Source organism: Centrocercus urophasianus, unplaced genomic scaffold, assembly GCF_019232065.1.
Source record: "Centrocercus urophasianus isolate 14NV4802_14NV808 unplaced genomic scaffold, USGS_Curo_1.0 seq_5, whole genome shotgun sequence".
Classification (NCBI taxonomy): Eukaryota; Metazoa; Chordata; class Aves; order Galliformes; family Phasianidae; genus Centrocercus; species Centrocercus urophasianus.
Window position 1 is genome coordinate 7,244,422 of NW_024885088.1, and position 26,957 is coordinate 7,271,378.

Below are 26,957 nucleotides of genomic sequence, written 5' to 3' on the forward strand. Positions count from 1 at the left end.
ACTCATTCTATTTGCTTTTTCTTCTCATACTCATGCATTTGTAACTTCATTGATCACTGTTTGTCATCAGCATTCATTGCTGAATGCAAAATTAATAATTAATGCCTTTCTGCTTATCACAGCAGTTTTGTGCTCTGTAAAAACTTATCAGAGAGGTCTTACGAAAGCAAAATCCATTAAATCATTTAATTGCTCATAGTTTTCAAAAGCAGAACTGTAGCAGAGGTTAGTAGACAATTCACCTCTTGAATTTCTATTGCCAGTCAATGCAATTTTTTTATGGGGTGATGGCACCCACATTCAACAGAGGTTTCAGAATGGTGGTGTACACCTTCCTGACTCAGCAATCTGTGAGTCACATATGGCCTTCACAGTGTTCACCTTGAAAACCTGCTATTCTTTGCTATTGACTTTTTCAACTACAAAAAATAACTTATGCAGTAAGCAGTAAAGTCCGCAGAAGTCTGTAGACTCCTCTTCAAGACAACTCCCATCTGACGTGGATGTGAGACCAGTTGTCCTTTCCCAGCAGTCTTTGATTCATCCACTGAAGCATGGAAGCTTCCTCTCTGATCACAAATTAAGCTTTCTACAGACAATATTTAGGCATGTGCAATCCTGATTACATCTGCAGATCAGGTCTATTTAATATACTATCTAATAAGGCATAAATCCAGTGAAATGCAATCACATACATACCTATATCACAGGTAGATCTAGAAGCTCACAAAAAGCTTCTAAGTCTATTTAACTCCCCTTTTCACAGAAGCTTTATAATCTGGTGCCTTATTTATATAAATTTTCTGTACGGGCTGTTCTCAGTGGTACCGAGTGCTCAGGTACAGCAAGTCTAAGTGGCAAATCAATGACTGACAAAAAAAATGAAAATATGTTTTTCATAGTTTGCTGGCAAAAATATGCTGTTCTTGCAGCAGTAAATTCTTACTTAGTTCAGTGAAACTCTTTCAGTGCTACTAAATTACCTGTAATGGTTATTTAGTTCCTCTTAGACATTTACCATTGTTCCACATCCACCCGGGTGCATTAATCCTTGCTTTAAGTTTTAGTTCAGAGCCAGCAGAGTGTTTTTGTATTATGCTATCATAATATTTAATCTTAGGTTGGAAATTTGGAAAGGTAAGAATTTCTGCTTTGTTGTTATTTTGTTTGTTTGGTTTTTTTTTGGGGGGGGAGGGAGGGGAAGATAAGAAAGTCAGAAATCCTATTTAGAGTAAATTTTCTACACACACACATACACACCCTTAAATTTCTCCACTTCTCTCTCACCACAGGCAACATTTCAAAGGTATCTGTCATTAAGATATTTGTACTTGCACAAGTAGGAGCAAACGAGGATAAGAGAAGGGAAGAGCAAATGTTTTAGGAAAGCAGAATGTGAATGTTTTCCACTGGTCAAGTAGAATAGGATTTAAGCAAGCCTTTTGCTGTTTCCCACCTTAATAATGCTAATTCATCAAAAGAGAGTCAGTAATCCCTCTCAGCTGTTTCTGCAGAGCAAGCAGAAACATCGCAAGACTGTAAAAATACTGTAAATAGGAACAGGACTTCATAAAACTAAATCCAGTTCTTAAATATTATTAAGATTGTCACATCTCCATCTTTAGGACTTATTTAATCCAGCAGAGTAAATGCAGCGGTGGGGGTAGGTTAAGCCTCCAGCATCCACATTTCAGTATTTTGTGTACAGTTAAAAAATAAGAATCAAAACAAATATTTAAATTCCTGAGAATATTCCTCACCAGATTATAAGTATTTTTATGAGGTCAGATCAAAAGCTTAAACTAATCAGTAGGGGTTCCCCTGAAGCCTTTACATCAGTTACTTCGATGGAAAACTACCTTCAGGTTTGAACATACCTTTATGCAAAACCTAAATAAATAATAATAAAAAAATAACTTACTGCGTGCCCAGTAATGGGGGGAGGAGGCAGGAAGAACAGATGGAGGAATTTCAGAAATTTATTAATTGCTGCTTATTCAACAACAAAAAATATTTTCCTACTACTTAATATTTATTTATGGTCACTGTTTTAAATAAACCTAATCAAGTGGCTTAGGGAAAACCAAAGTACAAAGGTTTTTTTCTTTTTACACAGTGCATTGACCCCTATTCTCATTATAAGCAATAAATGTTTATGAGCATTGGTCATCAGGTCACTGAAACTACACGTTTTATTTAGTTTTCTATCCACATACCAAGAAACTCCAAGGACCACTGTATAACCTGGAATCAAGCACTTCCTCCTTCACCCCATACACCAAATGTCTCTTTTGTTTAAGTAGCTAGTTTTTTGATTTTTTTTTTTTTAAATGATACTGACAGCTATTTCATCACCCATAGAATAAAACCAGAACAAAATCATTGTAAGAGAAGAAAAACTATTGTCACTTCACCCTGTTATGTTAGTTACTTTACTACAGATTCATCTTAACTGGTTTTATTTCTTGGAAAAAGCATTCAGCTGTAATAAATCAGTAGTAAACACTTTCTTTACATTTTTCTTTTTTTTTTTCCTCCTCTCTTCTATCATCAGCTCTTTAGAACTTTAGCACTCCGCTGTTTCCTTCACTATCTACTTAACCAAAAAGGAAACTCAGATCTAATTCTTGTTAAGAGACATTTAAATTGAATTGGTATTTGAAATGTTCAAATAAAAATAAGGAGGCCTTTAACATATTAGACTTCTTCCTTCCCTCTAACACCCAAACAAACCTTTACCAGCTGCACATGGATAAATTCACCTCTCTAGCTAATGAACACTATGATCTCACAATGAGTTTAAGTTGCATTTTCAGTTTGAACTGAATCAGATAATTACCATGCACTAGATATAAGAAAAAAAAAAAAAGTTCCTATTCATTATGAGATGCACAATTGGTGCATGCCCAGACTATGCACTGGGGAGCTGCAACACACTCCTTTTCTGGTACCATCCCTTTCCACAGAAGCCAAAGTGTGAGGATGGAGACACCCTGACCATCTTCTTCATAGGATCCAGCAGGGGATGACCAAACTAATGTTTCATGACACTAATCTACAGATGTAGAGGAGAAGAAGAAAGGGAAGTTTTAGAATGCTCTCCTCTGCTCTAGGGTGTAAGTCTTTTTGATTAGAGCTGATTTTTTTTTCCATCATGAAAATTAAGCTGCGGATAGTCCATAAAATTGTGTACTTAACAGCTATAACAGTAGCTTTTTTTTTAATTTTCTTTTTTCTTTTTCCCTTCTTATTCAAGAGCTTTTCTTCTCATGATAATCATACCTGAAAGCAGATATACAGAGATGAAGTTCTTCTCCAGTTTGCCCAGGAGCACAGTAAGAAAGCAGTCAGGTGAGAGAGAGGTCACATCTTTAGAGCTTTGGTCATATACTACTACTTCCTGCTTGCAATCAATTTCAATCTGAAATATAAGTAATTGAGGGTAAGACAGGGAAGAGGAAGATGATTTAAAAAAACCACCACATTATCATCTGCATGAAGTCAGGCTAAGGGTTCCTATATGTTTGCTGTGCAGCACTTCAGATACATAGGTTTCATACATGGCTGTATGCACATCAATTTGTATTATTAGCTAATTATTTTTTTTTCCTGATCAAGTGTACTTCCTTTGAGACTTTTTGTATTGATTATTTGCTCTAAGTTGAAGCATACACTACAAATTTCAACCACTGGATAACTTTATGTCACCTGTTAATGCTTTACCTTCAGCTGGGTTTATTTTTTTTTCAAACAACAAATGCGTTTCTTTAAAAGAAGATCCAATCTCATTTCCTACTTCAGTATTTTTCATTTACAAATACAAGAGACCTTAAACTGCCTAAACCACACACATTTCAGCCATCAATAAGAGCATATGTATAAAACACACAAACTAAGAAAAAGGCTTCAACTTTTAATATGTGAAAGCAAGAACACAGTACACAGATTATTTCTGTCATCCAAAATATTTGAAACAAGTACCAGTGGATTAAAGATATATATAAAAAAAACAACCACTGGATAGTTATTATGTTTAAACAGATTAGTTATTTTCTTTTTGCTCATAACTCTATTTAAAAACCCATCAGACTATTCACATTGAAAGCACTTTAAACAGGAAGCAAGAGCCAGGATTGACAGAGCTACAGTTTCTTTCTGAACTGTATGACCTCTTGCTCGCAATCCTTATCACCACAGGGCCCAAAGAATCCTTCAAAGTTTAGAATGTGAATGCTTACTGCATTCACTGCATACACTTAAGAGACTGTGATCTACATGATTTACAAGAAAACTTGTTAATTTTAAGATCCCTGCATGTTAATCTGTCATTCAGACACTGCTACTAAGTATACCAACGATAAAACTCGTGTTAACTGACAGTATGTCAAATCCAGTAAAGTCTTGGCAAAACTGAACCTCCCCCATATATTTTTTTTTCCCCTCAAACTAAAATGCCTGAAATAAGTTGCTCTCTGGGCACATTTTTAAACCAATAGAAAGAATAACAGGAAAATACCCCCTACCTTGTGTTTTGCTGAATGCTGAATGAGCTCTGTAATCAAAACTTTGTCCTGCTGCAGCCTCCGCTTCATAAGCTTCGAGCAGTTGATATTGATGGCATCCAAGATGTGGGACGTATTGTATTCCACAAAGGGGCGGCTGTCAATCAGCAGCAATTTTTCAGTACCACTCTCCAGCAAAGCCACCAACTTCTCGGCGACAATGAGTTGAGTGCTGATCATCTCATCGGCCATGACAACAATGAGGCCTCTTTCACCACCTCCCTCTCTAATTTGCTGCAATGATGTAATGGCTGTGTACTCAAAGGCTTAGCCACAGCATTGTACTAGAAGTGTATGAGGTCATGCTGGTAGTGACTGGCAAAAGAAAAGTTAAACCCATTTTCAGAAAGAGCTCTTCAGCTGAATGTCTCCTCCTGCTTCCAGTTGATGTGCCGTTACAAAGGGCTCATTCCACAGAGCAACCCTTCACATCTGATTCATCAGGAGATGACTGGAGTAGCCATTGCACAATTCTCACAAAAGATGCTTTCTGGCTGCCGCTGCATTACATCATTCTTTACCTTTGCTCCCAACCATCATCTTTACACTGGACTGAGAGCCTGCAAGAAGGGGAAGATTAAAAAAAAAAAAAAAAACCATAAACCAGATGAGGCTATGAAGCATGCAGAACAAAATGTTCACCGTTGAGGCTAACTGCACAGCAGTCTGTACCACATAATAAATACACTCCTGAAAAGTTCCCCTCTGCTGAATATTCCAAACATCTGAGAGTGAGAATTTACAACTACAGTGTTTGAATCTATTCCAACAATCTTGCCTTCACAATTTTATTGTCTTTAAGGCAACATACCCTGCCTTAATTGCAGACTTTTGTTGCCATTACCTCTCCCTCTTCACGAGACTTGTTAGAATGTAATTAAGAGACACTATCCTAAATCTGTTATTCCTTTCAAGAGCAGAATGAGTTAGATGCATTTCAGCACTTCACCATTTAAGTAAGAAGTAAAAACTCACGATACATTTTTAAACTGTAATGCCTTGGAAAGCATTTTGCAGACCAGCTCTGCAAATGTAAGAGCAGAAACAAAGGAGAGGACAACAAGCTTACATCCATGTTTCTCTTCTGAGAATATGGTTGAAGAGAAACATAAGATGGTACATCAGGATGCATATATTTTATTTGAATTAATCACGAAACTTGAAACAGAGGTGTTTTAAACACACTGCTGCAAGGTATGGTACTGAGCACAGTCTCTGGGCCCTCTGGAGCCCATGGGATCATTACGTGAAGTGCATTTTTCACACATGCTAATAGTAACTGAAGCAAACTACAGTTTTGTGAAATTAGACCCTGACCACTTCAACCTAAATGGTACATCAGTACAGCAGTAAGTAGTCTACCTGAGACATTTCATCATCCAATAATAGCACTGACTTCGGTTGTACAATCCCCCAAGATGGAACGCGTCTCTGCAGGAATACACCTGAGGAACAGCCACCACAGTGGCTTACCTTCCAGTTCAGTGCATTTTGTGCTAAAACTATAGAACCTATAGAAAGCAGAAGTCACCTGGCTTTCCTCCCCATTCAGCAGAACTTGGTTTCTCAGTGTAATTGTGCACATTTACATACAGCCATCTATATAAGGCTACAAACTGCAGCTCCAGAGCACAAGCCCCACAAGCCACTTCAGCTCATCCAGAAGGAGACAGCCGAGTATGCTGGCTTTTTCAGCTGCGGTGGTGGTGCTCACATGTTGGAGCCTTTACACCAAAGCATTAACCCAGTAAGAGCCCCTCACCTCATTAGTATGGCAGCTTGGTTTGGAATGAACAATCTGGGCTCAAGTCAGAGCTGGCTAAAGCCAAGAAAGTACATTTACCAAGTTTGTGCGTTTCACACCACAACATTCCCTGTCTGAGAAGTGATTTTAGGTCAGCAAAACTATGCAACACCTCTCACACAAGAAAGTAGACACTCCAGCAACTCATATGTCAACAGTGGCCCACGCTATTTAGCTTGAGACCCAAGCAGTCTTTCTACCTTTGCCTTCTGCTGGCTGGAACAAATTAAAGTGACTCAACAAACTTCAGTCACAAAGATAAAAATCTGATGCACTGACACTCTTTCTTCAGGCAGTGACACATTTGCAAACAGGAGCATATCAGGAAGAGACATTTTCCTGGATTCCTAATGTACATAGAAGTACATAGGAAGATTTTTTTAAGCAGATTTTTAACATGCAGAATTTTCCACTCTCACTTTAACAGGCTCATTTAAAAATTTTTGCACTTTATTTGTAGAGTTGACTTATTGTTTCACTTCCAAATGATTTCATTCATTTTAATTTTTACTAAAAGTCCTGTTATGGCAAAAGACAATTGTGTTTAGCAGTTAGAAATCTGAAATCAGCAGATATTTTATTTATCAGAGATAATATATAAACCTACATGTATGAATTCTCAAATGAATTAAGTTTATAACAATAGCATACTTCACTTTCACAATAAATAAATAAATTTTAAACAGGAAAATTATAACAAACTTAATTCCACATTTCAACAAATACAGAGTTTTATGTACCCATATAAGAAAAATATGAGGTTTCATATAAACAACCATGAGGTTGACAGAATGTGATAATCTAAATGCCCTGACTACTACTATTATAGTACCACTAATGATTTTAAGCTTATTCCAATAATTGGCAGCATATAGCAAGGAAATGTATATTGCTTTCACCTACAAAATACATTGGAAAATGTACTGTCCCAAGCCTTAATTAAGCCTATTAAAGCTCCCTATCTTTACAACTTGATTGGAAAGTGTGCACCTCCTCAAAGAGCAGTCATTATTTACTAGCCTTGGGCTCTTTGCAGACAGGGTGAAAGGTATCAAAAGACTGCACTATTATGTAGAGGGGAAAAGAATGAAGCTCCATAATTGTATTTTTATTTTAAGGAAAGAAAGAAAAAACGTTCTGCATTTTTTTTTTTGTTTCTCCTTAACATGTCCTGTCATGAGTTGTGAATCTCTCTCTTTTTTTTTTTTTTTTTTTTTTTTTTTCCTGGGGGAGATGTTTATTGCATCAGAAGCTGCCAGATAGTAAGCCCACTGAAATTAATGAAAACTTTTCCACTGGCTATAGTGGGAATCGGCTCTAGCTTCTATGAGCTAGACAGTTTGTTCATGAACTAGACAGTTTGTTTTGATGGGTAAAATGCTGACTTAAAGTAACAAAAGGAAAATAAAGCAGCTGAGGCTCTAGAAACCACAGAATATCAAAATGGAGGCTATTAGAAATATGTAATCTGTAATTTGCAACTTTCAACTTGGGTATATTCTTTATCTCCTAAGCACTTTTTGCTTGCTGTCACACCCTTCCCTCTCGGATGACAATTTCAGTTTGTTTCAGAAATCCCTTAAAAGAACTGAAGTCCAAATGGAGGCCAGTGGTGAGTGGTGCCTCCAGGGGTGTGCCCTGAGATAGGTGCTCTTCAACATCTCTATCACAAACAGTGACTGAGTACACCCTCAGCGGCACCCTCAGATTTGCTGATGACACTAAGCTGAGTGGCGCAATTGATACAACAGAAGAATGGGAAGCCATCCAGAGAGACATGGACAGGCTGCAGAAGTGAGCCATGTGAACCTAATGGGGTTCAACAAGGCCGAGGGCAAGGTATGGCACTTGAGTTAGGACAGTCCCATGTAAGTACACACACTGGTAGAAGAACTCATTAAGAGCAGCCCTGCCAAGAAGGACTTGTGTTTTCTGATGGATGAAAAGTCTGATGCAAGCCAACAGTGTACACTCTAAGCCGGGAAGGCAAACTGCATCCTGGGCTGCATCAGAAGACAGGTGGCCAGAAGGGTGAGGGAGGTGACTGTACACCTCTGTTCTGCTCTCATAAGGCCCCACAGAATCACAGAATCACCCGGGTTGGAAGGGACCTCAAGGATCATGTAGTTCCAACCCCCCTGCCTAGCAGGGCCACCAAACATACACATTCAGATCAGGTTGCCCAGGACCCCATCCAACCTGGCCTTGAACACGTCCAAGGACGGGGCATCCACAACCTCCCTGGGCAGCCCGTTCCAGGGCCTAACCACTCTCCTTGTAAAGAACTTCCCCCTAACATCCAACCTAAATCTTCCCTCCCTCAACTTGGATCCATTTCCCCTAGTCCTGCTGTTGTCAGCCCTTTTGAAGAGTTTACTCCCCTCGTGGGTGTAGGTTCCCTTCAGGTATTGATAGGCTGCAATGAGGTCACCCCGCAGCATTCTCTTCTCCAGGCTGAACAAGCCCAACTCCCTCAGCCTGTCCTCATAGGGGAGGTGCTCCAGCCCCCGATCATCTTAGTCGCCCTCCTCTGGACCCTTTCCAAAATCTCAATGTCTTTCTTGTACTGAGGGCTCCACACCTGGACACAGTACTCCAGATGGGGCCTCACAAGAGCCGAGTAGAGAGGGACAATCACCTCCCTGTCCCTGCTGACCACCCCTCTCCTGATGGAGCCCAGGATCCCATTTGCCTTTCGAGCTGCCAGAGCGCACTGCTGGCTCATGTTAAGGGGCCCCACCTGCATTACTGCATCCAAACCTAGAGCTCTCAGAACTAGAATTATGTAAAGCTGCTGGAGCATGTCCAGAGTAGGGCGACAAAATTATCAGAGGACTGGAGCACCTCTCCTACAAAGAAAAGTTGAAGGAGTTGGGCTTGTTCAGCCTAGAAAAGGATTCAGGGAGATCTCACTGTGTCCTTCCAGTACTTAAAGGGAGCTTATAAACGGGAGGGAGACCAGCTTTTTACACAGTCTGATAGTAATACGACAAGGTGGAACGTCTTTGAAGTAAGAGGGGAGATTTAAATTAATTGTTAGGAGGAGATTTTACTCAGCAGGGTGATGAGACCCTGGAACAGGTTGTCCAGAGAAGCTGTGGATGCCCCACCTCTGGAGTTGTTCAAGGCCAGGTTGGATAGGGTCCTGGGCAACCAGATCTAGTGGGTGGCAATCCTGCCCATGGCAGGTGGGTTGGAACTAGGTAATTGTTAAGGTCCCTTCTGATCTACGCCATTCTATTACTTTATCATAGTATAGTTACTAGGTAAAAGAACGTGTTTCTTAACGAAAATGGGCTACCAGTTAAAAGTCCTCTTGAATATCCCTATTACTTTAACATTTAGCGATGTATTAACACAGTGGAAAGCTTCTCTGCCCATGGCTTGAAAGTAATAAACTTAACAGTAATGTCATCTCAAATTACCGTGGTTGATAAAAATGTTGTTCCTCTCCAGCCCAATGGAGCTGATCCTGTCAAAACAGTATTTCAGTTATAGGTTTTTGTTCTCTCAATTTCTGGGACTATCAGACTTTTGGACTCCTTCTTGGGACCAATCTAAACAAGAGAAACTGGCAGTCTCCTGTTTTGGGTAAACACTAGAGATCTCCTCCCTTTCCTGGCAAGTGCTTTTATCATCCAGCTGTTAAGAGGTGTTGAAATATCTGTTTCATTTCAATCATTGTTTGTAAAAAGGCCAAACTTAATTTCTCGACTCTTTTCTTTCTGTGCTCTACTTGTGATTTAGATTGCAATAGTATGTATTGACACCATGGCTTCATAAGATTATGCAATATAATGTCCTGGCCATTATGTGGCTGATCTTCAAACTAGGAAACCATCTTACTCGCAGGATGTTCTACACTGAAATCAGTTTTGAGAAAAAGTGAAACGTAGCCCAGCTATGAGAATACTGAATGAAGTCACCCACTGGTGATACTGCAAGGCTTCTTCCTCATTCAGATGGACTGAGGTATACAGCACTGTTTCTTACCTCTTTTAAATAAGAAAATTAAACCTTTAACTCCCTATAAAGCAAGAGACAGATCCATGCTTGCCCAAAATCTTTACAGATATCTCCAGAATATTCTTTCCTATAATCAGATTCACTTTCAAATTTTTCAAAACGGACACCAACACAAAAAGAAAACCAAAAGCTAAACCAGGACACAGAGCTATGATTTTCTAAACTGCAGTACACATGCCACTGTGGGCACATCAGCTGTTCCTAAAGGAATACTGGGCTTCAGTTTTACTGAGCAGAGAGGTGCCAGTGGTTCAATAGCTGGTGCCCTGACAAGCAACACCATTCACTGTATGTGATACTGAGCAAATAGGCCCACACAACCTCCTGCATCAGAGAGGAATTCCCAATCTAGGGGCCACAGGGGTTAATTATCACTCACTTGATATTTTTCTTCCAACATCTCAGCAATGCCTCAGCACTGCCTCACCAGCCTCAGAAAGACAGAAATAAAAGAAGAGATGCTTGTCACTTAAGCTACTAGAGACTGAGTGAGCATCAAGGACAGGGTGAGATCATCCTTGATCTCACTACAGATGATTATCTGTAGTGAGAAACAGAAAGTGTTTATGGAGCATAAGAGAAATAAGATCTCTAGTAAAAGTAAGGGACAGAAATGCTTCCCCTGAATTCACCAAACATGCTAATACATTCCAAAGACAACAATTGTGCAATAAAGTGTGAAGTTTGGGAAAAAAATGTAACAGATTACAAGAAACCCATGTCTTGCTTGTCATTATAGAGACCACACAGGAAAGAGATTACAAACACTTGTAATTTAAAAGATGAGCCTATTAATAAAGATGTAAGGGCTCATGTTCATCAGCTGAGGAGACTGAGGATGTATTTTAGCTGTTCAGCTGACTTAAGCAAATGTCTTCAAAAAAAAAAAAAAAACCCACCTTCTACATAGATCAGCTGGGAGTGGTAGAACAATGACAGTTTCCTTCCCTCCCCAGCACACTCTAGTGCAATGGCAGAGTGTACTGAGGACACCTCTCAAACAGCAACATACACATTTTTTTATTTACTTAGAAAATGCCACTGAAGTACCATCTTCAAAAAAGAGAAGTAGATTTGAGAATATCACCCTACTTTTCTTTGTTTCTTTGTATGATCAGGGTGGCTTCTCCCTCCTGTCTTTCTTCCAGGGATCTGTTCTTTAGATCTGTACACACAACCAAAATGTGTCAGTAATAATTTTCTTGCAGAAACAGTAGCCATATGCATTTTAGATTACACACTGTACTCCCATGAATAAGCCAAGTATAATCCACTGGAAAAAACACATGAAGAAGAATTTTCTGTTCAGTGGTCTATTGTCTTTCATCATATTTAACTGAGTCTGTTTTGATTACTAGTTCTAAAGAAAAGTCACTCAATTTAATTGTGCTCACCCCAGAGAACTGAGACATCGAGAGATGGAGAAGGAAAAGAAATCAGTTTCCCAAGAGTAAAGTACACAAATACACCTCCAGTTTAGATTTTTAAGTTCTTTGTTTCTACGTCTATTGCTCCATGACATTTTCAGCGATGGAACTTTCAGAGAGCTGGGCTAAGCATGATAAATAGAATTTCCATGTAGGAACCAGTGAGCTATTGCTTTTTATACAAATAATAGTGATAGAAATAAGATAATCTCTTCTTCTGAAAAAAAAAAAAAAAAAAAAAAAAAAGGAAAAAAAAGGGAAAAACCCACATTTTGGTGACCTACTCAACATATTTCACAAATACATGCAATGCTCTTGCACAAATTATTCATACATCATCACCAACTCAAAACAATGAGCCAGATTATCATCATCTGCACTTGCCAAGAAGCCAACCAGTCTGACACTCATTGTGGAATCATAAACATTTATTTCATGTTCTAGCAGGGAAACCTGGCTGACAGAATATGCGCTCATGAGAAATGTCAGAACATGCTGTTGATACATTACATCACTCCCTTCAACAGCTCATACACTGTACGTGAGGACTCTTCTCCACCCATACAAGCACAAAGCTCTATTTCAAAACACTTTTTCCACTGTTGATTGACATCATTTAGCTCTCTGACATCTAGAAGAAAAGCTTAGCTAGACACTAGACAACCGGGAAAATTTTCAATGGATTTTATAAGATTATTCTCCCATATGGCAGCTAAGTCAGATCAGCCAAAAATTCTGGAATGCTTTTATTGCAGCCCGTAATTCATTACTGTCTCATGTCAAAAGCAATTACTCACCTACACTTGAGTCAAATTCTGAATGGGCTGAAGAGGACAAAAGGTGGTCTGCATACAAAGGCCAGCTGAAGGAAACACCTAAAACAGGAAGAAAAGATCCTTATTACAAGTCAAAAAATGGAAATCATACTTTGTGTAGTCATTTGCGGTAGAAATCCCCTGAACTTAAAACCTTAACTTAAAACTTAAAAACCTAGGTGAGGTCTCTAATCATCAGCACTAATTTAAAAGGGAAACATTTGAAATCAAAAATTTTGTTCTACCTATTTTCTAAATAATAAAAAAATAAAAAAAAAAAAGCAAGCCTCTCTACAAGCATTAAGAAGTATAGACTCTTATAAAATAATAATTAAAGAAACAAAAACAATCAATGGTAGCCTTAGAAAAAAAAAGTGATATCTCTCTGCTAGATAACTAATTTGTAACTAGCCTCTGTAGGTGATGTATTTGCATCACCTTTGATTTGAGTTCAGGCAAATTCACAAAATTTTACTCAGTATGCAACTGTTCAGATTGCTGTCAGTCTGATTACAGCTTTATTTTGAATGAACAAAGTCTAACAAAGCAGAACTCCATTAGTTAACACTACCTCCCCACACACTAAAAAGCCAGTGCTGGAAAATGGTAACACTGATGTCACCAATTGTTTCATGTAGTCATAGCCAAACAAACTCCACGAAAAGCACTTGCTGTTCCTACATGAACAAATTGAATTACAACCTTCACACGAGGAAGTAAAAATAAACACATTAGTGCCAATTCCAAACTGTTTCCTGGCCAGTTAAGCAAGATGCAAATCATTACTATCAAGAGATGACAACCTCATTTAATCACTGTAATATGAACCACATTAACAAACTATTGCCAAGAACTGCCATATTATGCAACCCAGGAGTGGCTTTCAAGCTCAAAGCAAATGATATCACAACCGTGCAGAGCCACTACTGCACAGGGCAGAGAGCTGCTGAACAGATTCTATACCAGTGTCACCTTGCAGGGAAAGAAGCTACAAGAAGCACTTTGCTGTCTTTCGGTACTTGCTCTATAAACCTTGCCAATGCAAACAGCAGAGCACCAGGCCAGAGCCCTGCAGGCAGGTATCTGAAGCTTGCTGCCCAGCCTCTGGCTCCATGGGATGCATGCCACGCTCACTACCACCTCAAGCAATAATAGAATACTTTTCCCCTCTTCATTGAATATAAAGAAATCAGGAATTTAAAGCAGCCCCCAAATCCCTCATTTCACCACATGGCAGGATTCTTTTTGAAGAGCAGATGAGAAAAAAAAGCATACACTTCATTTCAATGTGTTTTACTGGAATGAGGTGTCATGTTTTTAGGATACAATCCACTCATGATTGAAGACGGAGCTGCTGCAAGTTCAGCCACAAGCATTAAGCATATTTGGAAATTCCCTGGCAATGCTGTTAAAGGAACAGACATTTCCTGTAATTTTCGGAAACATTTTATATCTCCCCTCCTCCTTCTTAGCCTTGGTGGTAAGAGGGGGGAGGGAAAGAGAGGTCGCTGTATTACAATTGAATGAAATATGAATGAGCCACCCAAGTTTAAAGGGGAAACTTCAGCTATTCGTGTTTAGGAGGGAGTTTAAAAAGAAGTCTTTCATCATTTAGAGATGAGGATTTTTTTTCTGCTGACTTTAGGAAAATATACATCCCTTAATTTAGGGTGAATTACCTGCCTTTTGACTTACTTCTGACAAGTATGGTCCTCCAGGCCTTATTTAAATACCTTTTTTTCTTTTCCAGAGTCAGAGGCCTTTTTTCCTTTCTTGCTCACGGCCTTCCCTAAGCTGCAGCTGAACGAACCCAACCAGTTTAGTTACATGGAGTGTTCCTTCCACAGCTACAGAGCTGTGGCTCTCCAAAAAACTTGCCCAAAGTCAAGGAGAGACTGAGCAGTCAAGCACCACAGCATCCTTCTAAGGACCTTGGTACCACTCCTTCCCTGAAGGTTTATTCTTGTATGAAGCTTCTAGCACAAAACCTGTTAGTCTGTTCAGCAAGTACTAGCAAGCTTTAAAACTCAGCTGCTTAAATCTGTATAGTCTGAACAGATCCAACTCAAAGCTAAGTGAGTGAAAGTTTACAAATTGTACTCAAGCTGGGAAGACAGTCACCTATTCTTACAAATCACAACATGAGCTCTGTCTGGTTCCTGCACACAGGATCCATCAATTAGCTGTGGCAGCTGGCAAATTCCACACCTGCTGGTCTTTGGCAGCAACTGGATTTTAGCAGACAATTCAAAGATACAAACTCAATCCCTTATAGGGTTAAACTGCTTTTTGAATCAAGTTGTTGAGATCCCACTGTTTCCTTACTCTTTGTTTACAGCAACCACTTGCATGACAAGGTTTCCATCTCCTACACCACCTGCGTGCCCTGAATCACCGGCAGCATTCTGTGCATCTACACAGACCAACATAAGCACACTGTACTAAGAAAAATATTCAAATGAGTGCTCTCAAGAGTAGCGCTAAATAAACATCATGCCTACCAGTTCAAAAAGTTCTTGCTATTTCCTTAAAAAGCTTTCCGAAAGAGAAGATAAGATAGTTCCTCCAAGCCTTCAGATAATGGTTAGCCTTTAAGTTTAATGTTTTTTATCTAGCAAAGATGATTAACTAAGGTAGATCTTAGTTAATGAAGCTTGCTGCCCAGCCTCTGGCTCAATGGGATACGTGCCATGCTCACTACCACCTCAAGCAATAATAGAATACTCTTCTATTCTCTAAGGAGCCAAAAATAAAAAACCCAATTCTGATCTGCTAAGTGGTCACTCTACAACAAAAAGAGAAGATAGATCTGAAGCTTCCATACAAGCATCAAGACAGATTAAAGGCAGAGGATAATGATGGTATTTTATTAGAGAAACAAATCAGAATAGCTCCTGGGCAAGGCAGGGGCAAGTTTCTTACAACAGACTTTTTAATGGCACTTCTTTAAAACCAAATGACTAAAGCTCACGGTGAGTCAACCTCCTGTGAGGACAAGAGCCATGTAAACTGCTTTTATGGTAAGCTACGGGTTAAAACGCAATGGCCTTTCACCCATTTGAGGAAATGACACCAGTTCTCCCGGAAGGCAACATGCGCACTCAACCCGTTCACATCGGGGCATGAGAAAGTTTGGAAGGAATTTTTTTTTTTTTAAACTGTCAACATCAATACTTTGTTTCTTCCTGCTTGTGCCTGGAAATGCCTGGATGTCCTGTCAGCAGTATAGAGAAGCATCTACCAGCATCTACAAAGCTCACCTAGTCAGTGTTAAAACTACTCTCAAATTCACACCAAAAATCACTGCCTTAATGCTTGTTATACAGTGATAAAACACAGAAAAGAGCCCTACAAGATGTACCACAGCAGTCACGCGCTTGTGGTTCCCAAGGGGCAGCCAGTGGCAGGAATGCTGGGCCCCACCAACATCTAAATGCATATGTGAACTCAGCCTTATGCAGTAAAGCAGATCAGCTTAGCCAGGTTTCTCCCTAAGAGGGACCCCAGAGGTAATGGCATAGGATGAGTGCTCACAGCCAGCATGGTGGAACAGTTTCCAGCCATGAGTCCTTGCTAGCAATCAGGCCTTCTCAGCTCCCACAGGCTGTGTTGAGCAGGAAAGAGTGAAGCCAGACAAGGAGTAAGACAGAACTGCAGGTGAGGTGCAGAAAACAAACTAGACATGGATTGGGAACCAAGCTGATTGCCACGGTGTAACTCTGACAGCACACACTGACAACGTAACACGGGATGAAGCAGCCCAGTTCAAGAGCAAAAGCACAATTGATGGCAGCTCACTGGGTCATCTTACACATCATGCCTTCTGGTAGTTTATTCCCATGGGATCCTAAGCATTTTTGTGAATTTGAGTCATGCTATAACAAGGCCTGCAGTGGTGCCAAGGCCACACTTCTTGCACAGTAACTGCAGGACTGAAAAGGGAAGCCATACTGATCTTCACAGCAGAAGGAGAAAGCAAAAGGTGACTTACATTCCTGAGCTGCAGCTCTTACACCTTTATGACCTCTACACCTTTTAAGAAGAGGGAGAAAAGTGGTACCACCACCAAACACATTGATCTCCTTTATGAACTTCTGACAAAACACGAGTTAAAAATCAGAATTAAGAGGGACCAGGATTTTAAAAGTTAAAATCACAAATGATTTCAATACCAAATAAGGTGAATAAACTCTGTTATTATCATCTGATTTAGGTCTTCATCAAGAAATGTCCTGCAGCAGCCTTGCTTGGCCTCCTACAGGATTTTGAAAAGCAGAGAAAAGCAATATGGACATTTTATACTTATCCAGAATTTCTAGAGGTGCTCTGATTTATAAAGTCCTTCTTGTAGTAACCAGAAAAGAACTGACTTTTGCCAAAGGAATCCCAACCTAAGAGGGCTCAATGTACTCCTGCAGTAACTGAAGTAATGCATTGTATCTAACAAATACTTTGAAGGGAGAATAGAGGATACCACCTTCAAAATGCATGGTCCTTTTATTAGGTATTCAGCAATGGAAGAAGCACTACTTACTTCAGTGATTGTGGATTCACCAACAAGTAATACTGATCACTTTTTTTTAACACCTTATTGACTGTAAATACATTCTTGTTGATACTTATGGCAAGTGTTCTGACAATCTGCAGAGTTGCACTAAGAAACTTGTACGTGAGCAGCCCGTATGACTGAGTTAGGTTTTGGTATGCAATTCTAAGCTTGTACCTCCAGGAAACTGATCCTAAAGGATAAAGGTATATGATGGGTGGTCCTTAATCACTTCCTTTAGCTGAAGGCTGAGGTCAGGGTGGAAAAAGAGCCAAGGAAGGAAGTTTGGAGAACCCCTCAAACACAAACACCTTCTTGAACAACTCCTTTGACATTTTAGAAGGCTAACTTGTAGTTTAAATTAAGTAGCAAGAGACTGAGCTAGAAATAAACAGCTTGCACAAGCAACACACTGTGTTATTAAGTTTTTAGAAGTGACTTAAAAATTAGGTCAGTCTAATTTGTGGCTGATACTTTGTTCTTTCACTACTATGAACTCACAATGATGTCAGTCTCATGTTCAAACGTGCCACATTTAGCAGCGCACAGGCTTCCTGAGAGACTTTCAGCCTTCCTTTGTGCTAAAGGCTTTTGCCAGATTCTTAGCTCATACTTCACTGACTCAGGCATGCCACTCCAGTTTCAAGTGAATAATACAGGCTTTCCATTAAATACTGCAGTTTTGCTTTCTGCAGGAGGTTGGTTTTATTTTTGCTTTTTCTTTACAACAAAAGAAAACAAACAGAAAACTTCACCAACTTTACCAACTGAAGGTTTAAGAAAGTGTAGCCACATCAGGGTTATCATTGTAGAGTTCACCTTTGTTAGACAACATCCAAACCAGAACTGCACATTAAAAGGTCTGTGGTGCTTTAAACTAATTCAACCCATCTTTCCTCATTCTTACTTGATCTAAGGAAACCTTAAAGGTTATCATATCCAAATTCAATTAACTTTTGAAGATACACCCCACTGAATTGGGACTTACTACAGCAATGCTTCCTACGCAACCACCCCCCCCCAAAAAAGGCCCACTCACTTACAAAAGCTAATCTGTCTACACAACTTCAGGTTTTAAGAGTAAGATGCATTTTCATTATTATTTCTGACAGAAAGCTTGCTATAGGGTTTTTAAGCACATTACCAAAGATGAGAGCTTAAGAGGCATAAGGATATTTTGTTTGTAAAGCTACAAAACTTAAAACAAGAATATCACTCAACTATAAGCTTTTGCAAGCGTTTTTAACATAGCCCAAGCCAATCAGCTGTCTGACCTAGCACCACTACTTGCTTTACTTGAATGGCTAAATTAAGCTGAAATAGATAAAGGAGAAGTTTTAAAAGTAGCCGTTTGTCCCTTCCACAGAGAGAAGCCCCAGCAGGCAACACAGCCAAGCAAGCACACACACGGGTGGGCAGACTTACAGACACTGCAGAAGACTTCTCAACTGCTAGTAGAAGATCCAATCTCAGGTTCATCCTACCACTCCCCTCCATTCTCTCAGTCTCCTTCAGAATTTTTTGTAGCTGCTCTCTAACAAGGGGGCACAGAAAATCCTCAAATGGGACTAGGTGAAGGCCATCATAAATATGACACCAGACTGAATTAACAAATCAATTAAAATCATTTGAAAAATAGCTGTCTGCAAGCCCATTATCACCTCATTATAATTCTCAGTTTAATTCATGTTTATAGTAATCACTGATCATGTATGTTTAACATCATACACATCCTTACTACAGTTAATCTGCTTCCTTCCCACCGCTGTAGCCAAGCAAGGATAGTCTTCTTTACAAACATAGCTGAAGCAGAAGCAAAGAGGTTGCATTCCTCTTGGGGCTACACTATGACAGATGCAGGATTAGACCTGATTCACATGTTCTTCTTCATGATGCTGTGTTTCCCATCTAGTATAGAGATTTCAAAGCAAAACAAAACCAAGAAAATAAACCATTACATCACCATGTTCAAACCTATGCTACACAGGCTTTTATGGAACAGTACTATCACATGAATTTCTTTAACATGTTTAGGAAAACATCCTATTCTGTGTCAGGAAAAGGCATGGTATTTCACAGTCACTTCTAACACATTAAATTCTAGCTATTCTACGAAAGAAAATGCCTGGATATGGTTCACAAGAGTTGCATCCAACCAATTCTCACTATCACCATTGCATCTGCAACTGCACAAGGACACAGGAGAAACAGGTCTCATATGGAGAGGGAACATCTTTTACATGACTAGTTAATATGACAAAAAGAGAGGAAGAGAATAACATCTAGAAAGCACAAGCCCTTTCTCTCACACACAGATGTGAAACAACCAAACTGTGACACAGGAATAAAAGCCAAGACTGCCAAAACATCCCCACATCCAGCTTGTCCCTCTTCCCAAACAGGAAAACAACAAGTTCAAAGTACATTGTGAGGTATGTCATAAACTATCCAATGAATCATATTCATCATGGAAACAGTCTGGTTGAAGTCACAGCACTGAAAATATACAATAGAAGACAAAACACCAAAACAAGAAAATCATACGTTCATCACAGAATTACTAGATTTGTAGTATATATTTGCCACATCTTGATTCCTACTAATCCTTTGCTATTTGGAAAGTTACCTGATCCTTTACCATACACTCCTGAAACCAAATCACCCAAAGCCTGGAAGACTGGAAAACTCAAGCACAAATCCAAATATTTTTAAAGAATGCATGAATCTTATTTAATCTTAGACTGTTATGAAACAGGCAAAAGAAAACAAACAAACAAACAAACTGGACTTAGATCTAAAAGAAAATGCAGTACATAGCTTTTCTGTACTTACTACAATGCTTATTCAGGTCTAAAACATTCTTCCTAATCATTTTCTCACCATCCTATTAAAGCATAGTTTTGTCCAGGTTCAGCTTTCTGGCACTTTGCTGAAATCATAACTACAAAAGACCTTTCTGAAAAGAGCATACAGGTTTGGAAAATAGAACACCTGCCATCAAAGATCTGCTTTTAGGATCCCTATGGCCATAAACCTGAATTTTAGTCAAACAGCAAGAAGATGCAGGTATCTTTTATTTATTATTATTTTCTAAAGTATTTGGCAGTTAAATTACCGATTTGCTCCACATGCATTGAGCATACTTTAATGTGGGGACATACAATCTGTCATGCAGTGCAGATGCAGACATACCTAAATCCAAGACTCATGAGCTAACTCTGAACCAAACCAACAGCTTAGTGCTGTTCAAACTACCCTTGATAGAAAGGAGGCTTCTGTTTTTGTACACAGCACAGCTACAGACTTTCCTAACCTAGGCTAGCCACTTCTGCACTCCACACTTAGGGAGGATGGACTAGGCTGAGAATCTTAAGCTGCACTGCCACATCCAGAATGATTTGTTTTGCAATTACTGTCACATGTAATCTCAGTACCAGCCCCCAGAGAAAGCAGATGATCTCCTAAACTTGTATTATTATTTCTTTTCAGACACGCGGTACAGGAATAAGAAACGGAGAATAATCTTACCACCAGTACACAAAAGTTGCTGCAGATGGCAGGGGTAGCCTGTAAACAGTTGAGTGAAAAGTACACTGAAGAAGAAGAGATGGACAAGAGATGGACACTAGTGCCCCCAAAAGATGAATGAAAAGATGACCAGATGTTAATCCAGAAAAATCACAACTGTCCTTGGGTTTTGATAAAGATTTGGCTTTAAATATGCCAAATATTTATTTGAGAGAACTATAAAAACATTATCAAGGCATGCAGGGGATACAACGAGGAGGGCTAACACCCCCTTGGACTTTGCAAAGGAGATCAAGGACAATGAGAAAGGCTTCTTAAAGTATATCAACAACAAAAGGAAGACTAGGGAAAATGTGAGCCCTCTGAATTAATTGCATACCCTGATAATGGAGGACTGAGAATGCAGAGATACTGAATGCCTTTTTGCTTACTGCTAAGACTGTCCCTCAAGAATCCCAAACCCTGGAGGTAAGAATGAGTCTGGAAAAAGGAAGAATTCCCCTTGGTTGAGGTGGATCTGGTCAGAGATCATCTAAGCAAACTCAGAACATACAAATCCATGGGCCCTGACAGGTGCTGAGGGAAGCTGGCAGAAATGATTGCTGAAACACTCTTTATCATCTATGAAATATCATGGAGAATGGGAAAGGTGCCTTCAGACTGGAGGAAACCCAACATTACTCAAATCCTCAACAGGGCAAGGAAAAGGATCTGGGAAACTACAGGCCAATCATCCTCACTTCAGTCCCTGAGAAGGTGATAGAACAACTTATTCTGGATGTTATTTGCAAGAAACTGGAAGAAAAGGTTATCAGGAGTAGTCAACATGGATTTACCAAAGGGAAGTAATGTTTTACCAATCTGATATCTTCATATAATGTCAGGTATGGCTGGGTGAATGAGTAGGGAGCAGTGGATGTTTTCTACTGTGACTTCAGCAAGGCCTTTGACGCTGTCTCCCATAATACCCTTGTAGGTAAGCTTTAGGAAGTATGGGATATATGAGTGGACTGAGAGGCGGAACTGGATGACATGAAGAACCTCAGAGGGTTGTAATCAATAGTGCAAAATCTAGTTGGAGGCCAGAGGCTAGCGGTGTTACTCAGAGGTTGACACTCGGTCCAGTCTTGTTTAAGATCTTCATCAGTGACCTGAATGAAGGGATTGAGTGCATCCTGAGAAAGTTTACTGATGACAGGAAACTGGGAGGAGTGGCTAACACACCAAAAGGCTGTGTTGCAATTCATGAGATCTGGACAGAGTTGGGACCAAGACTCCTACCTATCTGGGGAAGAATAACTGCAAACATTTGTACAGGTTAGGGGCTAATCTGCTGGAAAGGAGCTCTGTGGATAAGGACCAGGATTTCTGGCGGACAGTAGGTTGACCATAAGCCAACAGTGTGCCCTTGTGGTCAAGAAGGCCGATAGTACTCTGGGGCACAACAAAAAAAGAGCATAGACAGAAAGTCAAAGGAGTTGATTCTCCCCCCCTCTACTCGACCTGGTGAGGCCACATCTGGAGTATACTTTGTCCACTTCTGGTGCTCCCCAGTTCAAGAAAGACAAAATACTACTGGATAAAATCCAGTAGAGTGCAATGAAGTTGATTAGGGGCCTGAAGCATCTCCCTTGTGAGGAAACAGTGAGAGATGTGGGTCTATTCAGCCTGCAGAAGACTGAGGAGAGATCTTACCAATGCCTATAGTTATCTAAAGGGTGGGTGCAGAGTGGGGGACCAGTCTCTTTTCAGTGATGTCCAGCCACAGGAATAAGGGACATAAACTGAAACACAGGAAGTTCCATATGAACATGAGAAAAAAAAACTTCAAAGGTGACAGAGCACTGGAACAAGCTACCTAGACTGGTCATGAACTCTCCTTCTCTAGAGATCTCCAAAACCCTTCTGGACACTTTCTTGTGCAACTTACTGTAGGGAACCTGCTTTAGCAGGGGGCTGGACTAGACTAGCCACACGTGATCCAGCCAAGCCTGTCTTGCAGCCACCCCTGCCCCACACCGTCAAGGCAGTGACTCTGATCTCCCAGGTAGCCCAGTCCAGCCCCAGGCACACATCACTCAGCAACAAGGAAACACTGGTGTGCAATTGGCACAGTCTGAGCTGAAACCACGACAAAGGCAGAGCACAGTGCTAACTCTGCCTCTCAGGCCCGCCACACACGCTATGGAACTGAAACCTGGACTCTATTATAAAAGCCATTTATTTGGTAACCAAAACTGAATGCAAAATATCGGAACCATTTGCTGATGGTGAGTTTATTAAGCAATGTATTAAATGCATGTCAGTTATAATTTGTCTGGGGAAAGAATATTTTTCTGAAATCAGTTTGTGTCATCAAATTATAACCAGGCAAATTAAAACAAACAAACAAACAAAACAAAAAAACAACAGGAAAATCCTATAAAAGGAAATTTTGAGAGTAAAGCTGCAAATTTCAAATTTTATTCTTGCGTAACACATGGAAGTACTGATGCTACACATATGGCTCAGCTTGCCATTTCTATTAGAGGTATTGATAGCAAGAATAATGCCACTGAAGAAATGGCTTATTTAGTGCCATTAAAAGATCTTTCTATTTGTGTGAAGCAGTAAAAACTACCTCAAAGCAGTTTCTTCAACCTTTGTCAACAGATCTGGCATGACTACTAATCGCTCCCCAGCGTTGTTAAAAAAGAGGGACTTAGAAAGTTAATAGAAGACTATGTAATTGCCACAGCAACTCACATTCAGTGAAATACTGCTGCATCATACATCAGGAAAATTTGTGCACAAAAGCTTTAAAAACAGATAATGCCATGCAAATCATAAGAAAAGCTATGAATTTCATGAAAGTCCGAGGGATTGAATCATCACCAGTTCCAGGAGTTCCTTAAAAGTATGAATGCTGACTATGGGTACATCTTTTACTTTTCTGAAGGAAGGTGGCTAAGTTGGCACAAAATGCTAAAAATATTTTATGATTTGACCGCTCATTTGAATGAGTTAAACACACATCCTCAAGGTGAGAAAGCAACTTATCTCTGCTATGTTTGAAATCATAACAACATTTCAAATGAAACATTACGGCAATTTTGATAAAGGAATTTCAGAATAGATTTCAAGACTGCTGGAAAAAAAAAAAAACTTTTTTTTTTTTTTAATATATTTGCAACTCTATTTTCAGTTGACAAATACATTACCTGCACATTTTCAAACTGAATGCATCGAGTTGCAATCAGATATTCAACTCAAAGATAAACATGATCACTTCTCTTTACTAGGCTTTAATAAGACTTGTCTTACCAGAGAAAAATATCCCTCGCTTCACAGCCACAAGTCAAGTATTCATTTTTTTGGTAATACATACACTTGTGAACAACTATTTTCAATCATGAAGCATAGTAATGGGAAAATTTCAAAAATCTGTTGAACACCACAAGAACTCACCACTTCCACTGAACCACACATTGATGCATTATTTTCACAAAAACAAGGTCAAATATGCCACTAGTTTTATGTTTTTTCTCTCTTTTTTTTAAACGTTGCAATAAAAATATTTTTTAAAAGAGGTTTTGTTACTTTTATAAATTAACTGTAGTGTATATTTTATATGCAGCACAAGGCTATTTCTCTTCACTTAGTGCAGCCCAGGCAAGTCAAAAAGGTAGATACTGATGGACAAGATGATCTCCAGAGCTCCTTTCCAACCCCTATGTCTCTGTAATTCCGTAATTTTGTGAAAAGGAGACTCATCCACACAGAGAATCACTGCCCTGCTATTACAAATAGTCCGAGCCTGCTGCCTGCTTCTGATGATCCAAAACCCTATGGCACAGCTCAAAGAGCACTCTGACCGTCATGCCATGCTTCAGTAGTTATTTGCATATTTAAGATAAAATCTCAGGTTAAGGACTCTGTCTAGCAGGAGTCCGTAGAGTAGAATGCTCTGGAAAAAATGCTCTAGAGAAAGCTTTAGCATGAAGACTGTTCATGCAATCCTCATGTGCTTCCTTGTTCCTACACTGCATGTCATAGGTTACGTAGTCACACTCTTAGGGTCAGCACTCACTCAAACAGAGGTAATTATTTAATCAAGATCCCATCTGCTTTGCACCCCCACTTAAGAAAATCTTATGCAAAAAGGTAAGAGCTTGGCTATGTATCCTTGGTGCAAATATTCGTTCACCAGTGCCATACTGCATGCCAGTTCATCATTATTTGTACTACAGGAGTTTACAGCTGATAGACAATGACAAATACAAAGAATTTTGTCATTAAAAAACATACATTAAACCTTACAGTAGGAAGTGTTCTCCATGCTTCGTTAATGCTGTCAAACTATACTCCACAGATAATTACAATTAATGAAAGTATTCTTATTTCTAAGAGCTTTAGAGCTCTGGTTTCCCTGCTTCAAGTAGACTGGAACTAGGAAAAGAGAAGGAGACAACATGACTCCTCCTGGACTTCACTCCCATGCAAAAAGGACTCCCTGGGCAAACTGTCCCACTGCAGACAGCAGATTAAGAGGTAGAGATCTACTCTGGAACTGCTGCTTCTCTTTCTGCCCACATGTGGACAACACCACTACTACCACTACTTGAGCTTGTGATCACAGGAAAGCATAATCCTCTCCTGCATGAGCTAGTTAAAGGTGATTTGAGGCATTATTCCAGAAGAAGTGAACAGACAAAGCTTGTGAGCTCCCAGAAGAAGATCTGAAGAAAAATCACTTGTGTCATCTCCACTCAAAGATAGAGAGGCAAGCAAATCATCCTCTTATTCCCTGCATTTTGTACCTTCTGTTGCAGGTAATACCCATGACATTTCAAGCAGTGCCTCTGGACAAGACACTGCCAATAGTCCAGGTAAGACTCTTTTAGCACATTTCTATTTTGAAGGTAAGATAAATTAGAAATTAATATTATTACTATTATTATTTTAAGAAGTGGAGAATAAGATCAACAGGCTAGCTAAAAATCTCACTATGGGTACCTTCTACTAATGTTTTTAAGGTACAATCAAATACTCTTGGGCCTGCCACAGACTGCTTTCTATCAATCAAAGCTACCGGCAATTCCCATCATATTCCCTCCCACTCCTTCCTCTTTTCAGACATTTAAACGCACTCAGATTTATCCATGAGAAAGCTCCCCATAAAAGCAAGTTCCATGTCTGAGCCCAGCAATGAGATTATCATATTAAATCATTATAGTTTCAGACAGACAAACTTGCAAAATACAGCTGCAGACTACTGGTGCCTCAAGCAGGGATTGCCTGAAGCACCACCATGGCAGAAGCATTGAAAGCTTTACAAAGAGAGCAACATGCATGCAAAGACCCTAGGGGTAAAACCTCCATCACATTTACATAAACAAACTTCCAACTGTCTCACGGTAAGGAAGAATACCCCAAAGTTGAACAATTATGATGGAAAAGAGCAACATCTTTTGTGCTTCATAAGTTTCAGCTAAGCCATAAAGAAGTTAAGCCTCCTGGGAGGTCTGGTAATTTTGCTACCTTATTTGTATTGCCATCACAATTTTGGTTTTATTTATTTATGAATCCAAAGGTGAGTTACTTAATCCTCTATAAAACTATATACGTAGCTAAATCCTTTGTGGTTGATGGTGACATTAAGACATAAATGAATTTATGGCATCCTATACAAACATCTCAGTTAAAACCCATCATTACATACCATCAACTGATGAGCCTTTTAAAGATAATATCAGATCTAAAAATTAAATCAGAATTGACAAAAAAAAAAAAAAAAAAAAACCCAAAAAAAAACACCTTTAAAGTTCTGAAAGCAAGTTGCTGCTTAACATGTATGCACTATTGCGAAAAGTTCATAAGGAACACACTGATAACAGCTGTGAAAGGAATTTGCTCTTCTGAAGGAGAAATAAGTTTACACGGACTATGTTTTGGGGAATGTCAGCAATCACCACTTAAAAGTCCATCACTTTGACACCTCATTTCATGTTAAATTACTATCTCAAAATTTAGATCTGTTAAAACCTCCATGGCAAACCTAGTCACACATTAAGGAAATGGACACTACTTACAACAGTCTCAAAGGAAAAAGAAGAAAGACAGGAATTAACACCAGAAGTTACAGAAGAAAGGTGGTTTTGTTTGTTTAAGACTTACTTTGAAGATGTTACTTTGTGCATGCTACTTGTTGGCAGCAATTAACAAAAATAAATTCTTGCTGTTAACAGAAGTGAACGAAGAGACAGACAA

General features: G+C 39.4%; 1 protein-coding gene across 7 annotated transcripts in view; it reads right to left on the reverse strand.

The window, feature by feature from the left end:
- Nucleotides 1-26,957, reverse strand: part of DUSP16 (dual specificity phosphatase 16) — a 68,815-nt gene that overhangs the window by 26,195 nt on the left and 15,663 nt on the right. For 5 of the 7 annotated variants that reach the window (XM_042834898.1, XM_042834893.1, XM_042834895.1 and 2 more), the window contains 3 exons: nucleotides 12,617-12,694; nucleotides 4,524-5,122; nucleotides 3,283-3,421 (listed from right to left, as the gene is read on the reverse strand). In XM_042834898.1, coding sequence (XP_042690832.1) covers nucleotides 3,283-3,421; nucleotides 4,524-4,754 — 370 coding nt within the window. In that variant the 5' untranslated portion in view covers nucleotides 4,755-5,122; nucleotides 12,617-12,694. Of the gene's footprint in view, nucleotides 1-3,282; nucleotides 3,422-4,523; nucleotides 5,123-11,484; nucleotides 11,558-12,616; nucleotides 12,695-26,864; nucleotide 26,957 lie in introns of those variants that run through there. The other 2 variants (XM_042834899.1, XM_042834897.1) reach the window with 2 other exon arrangements.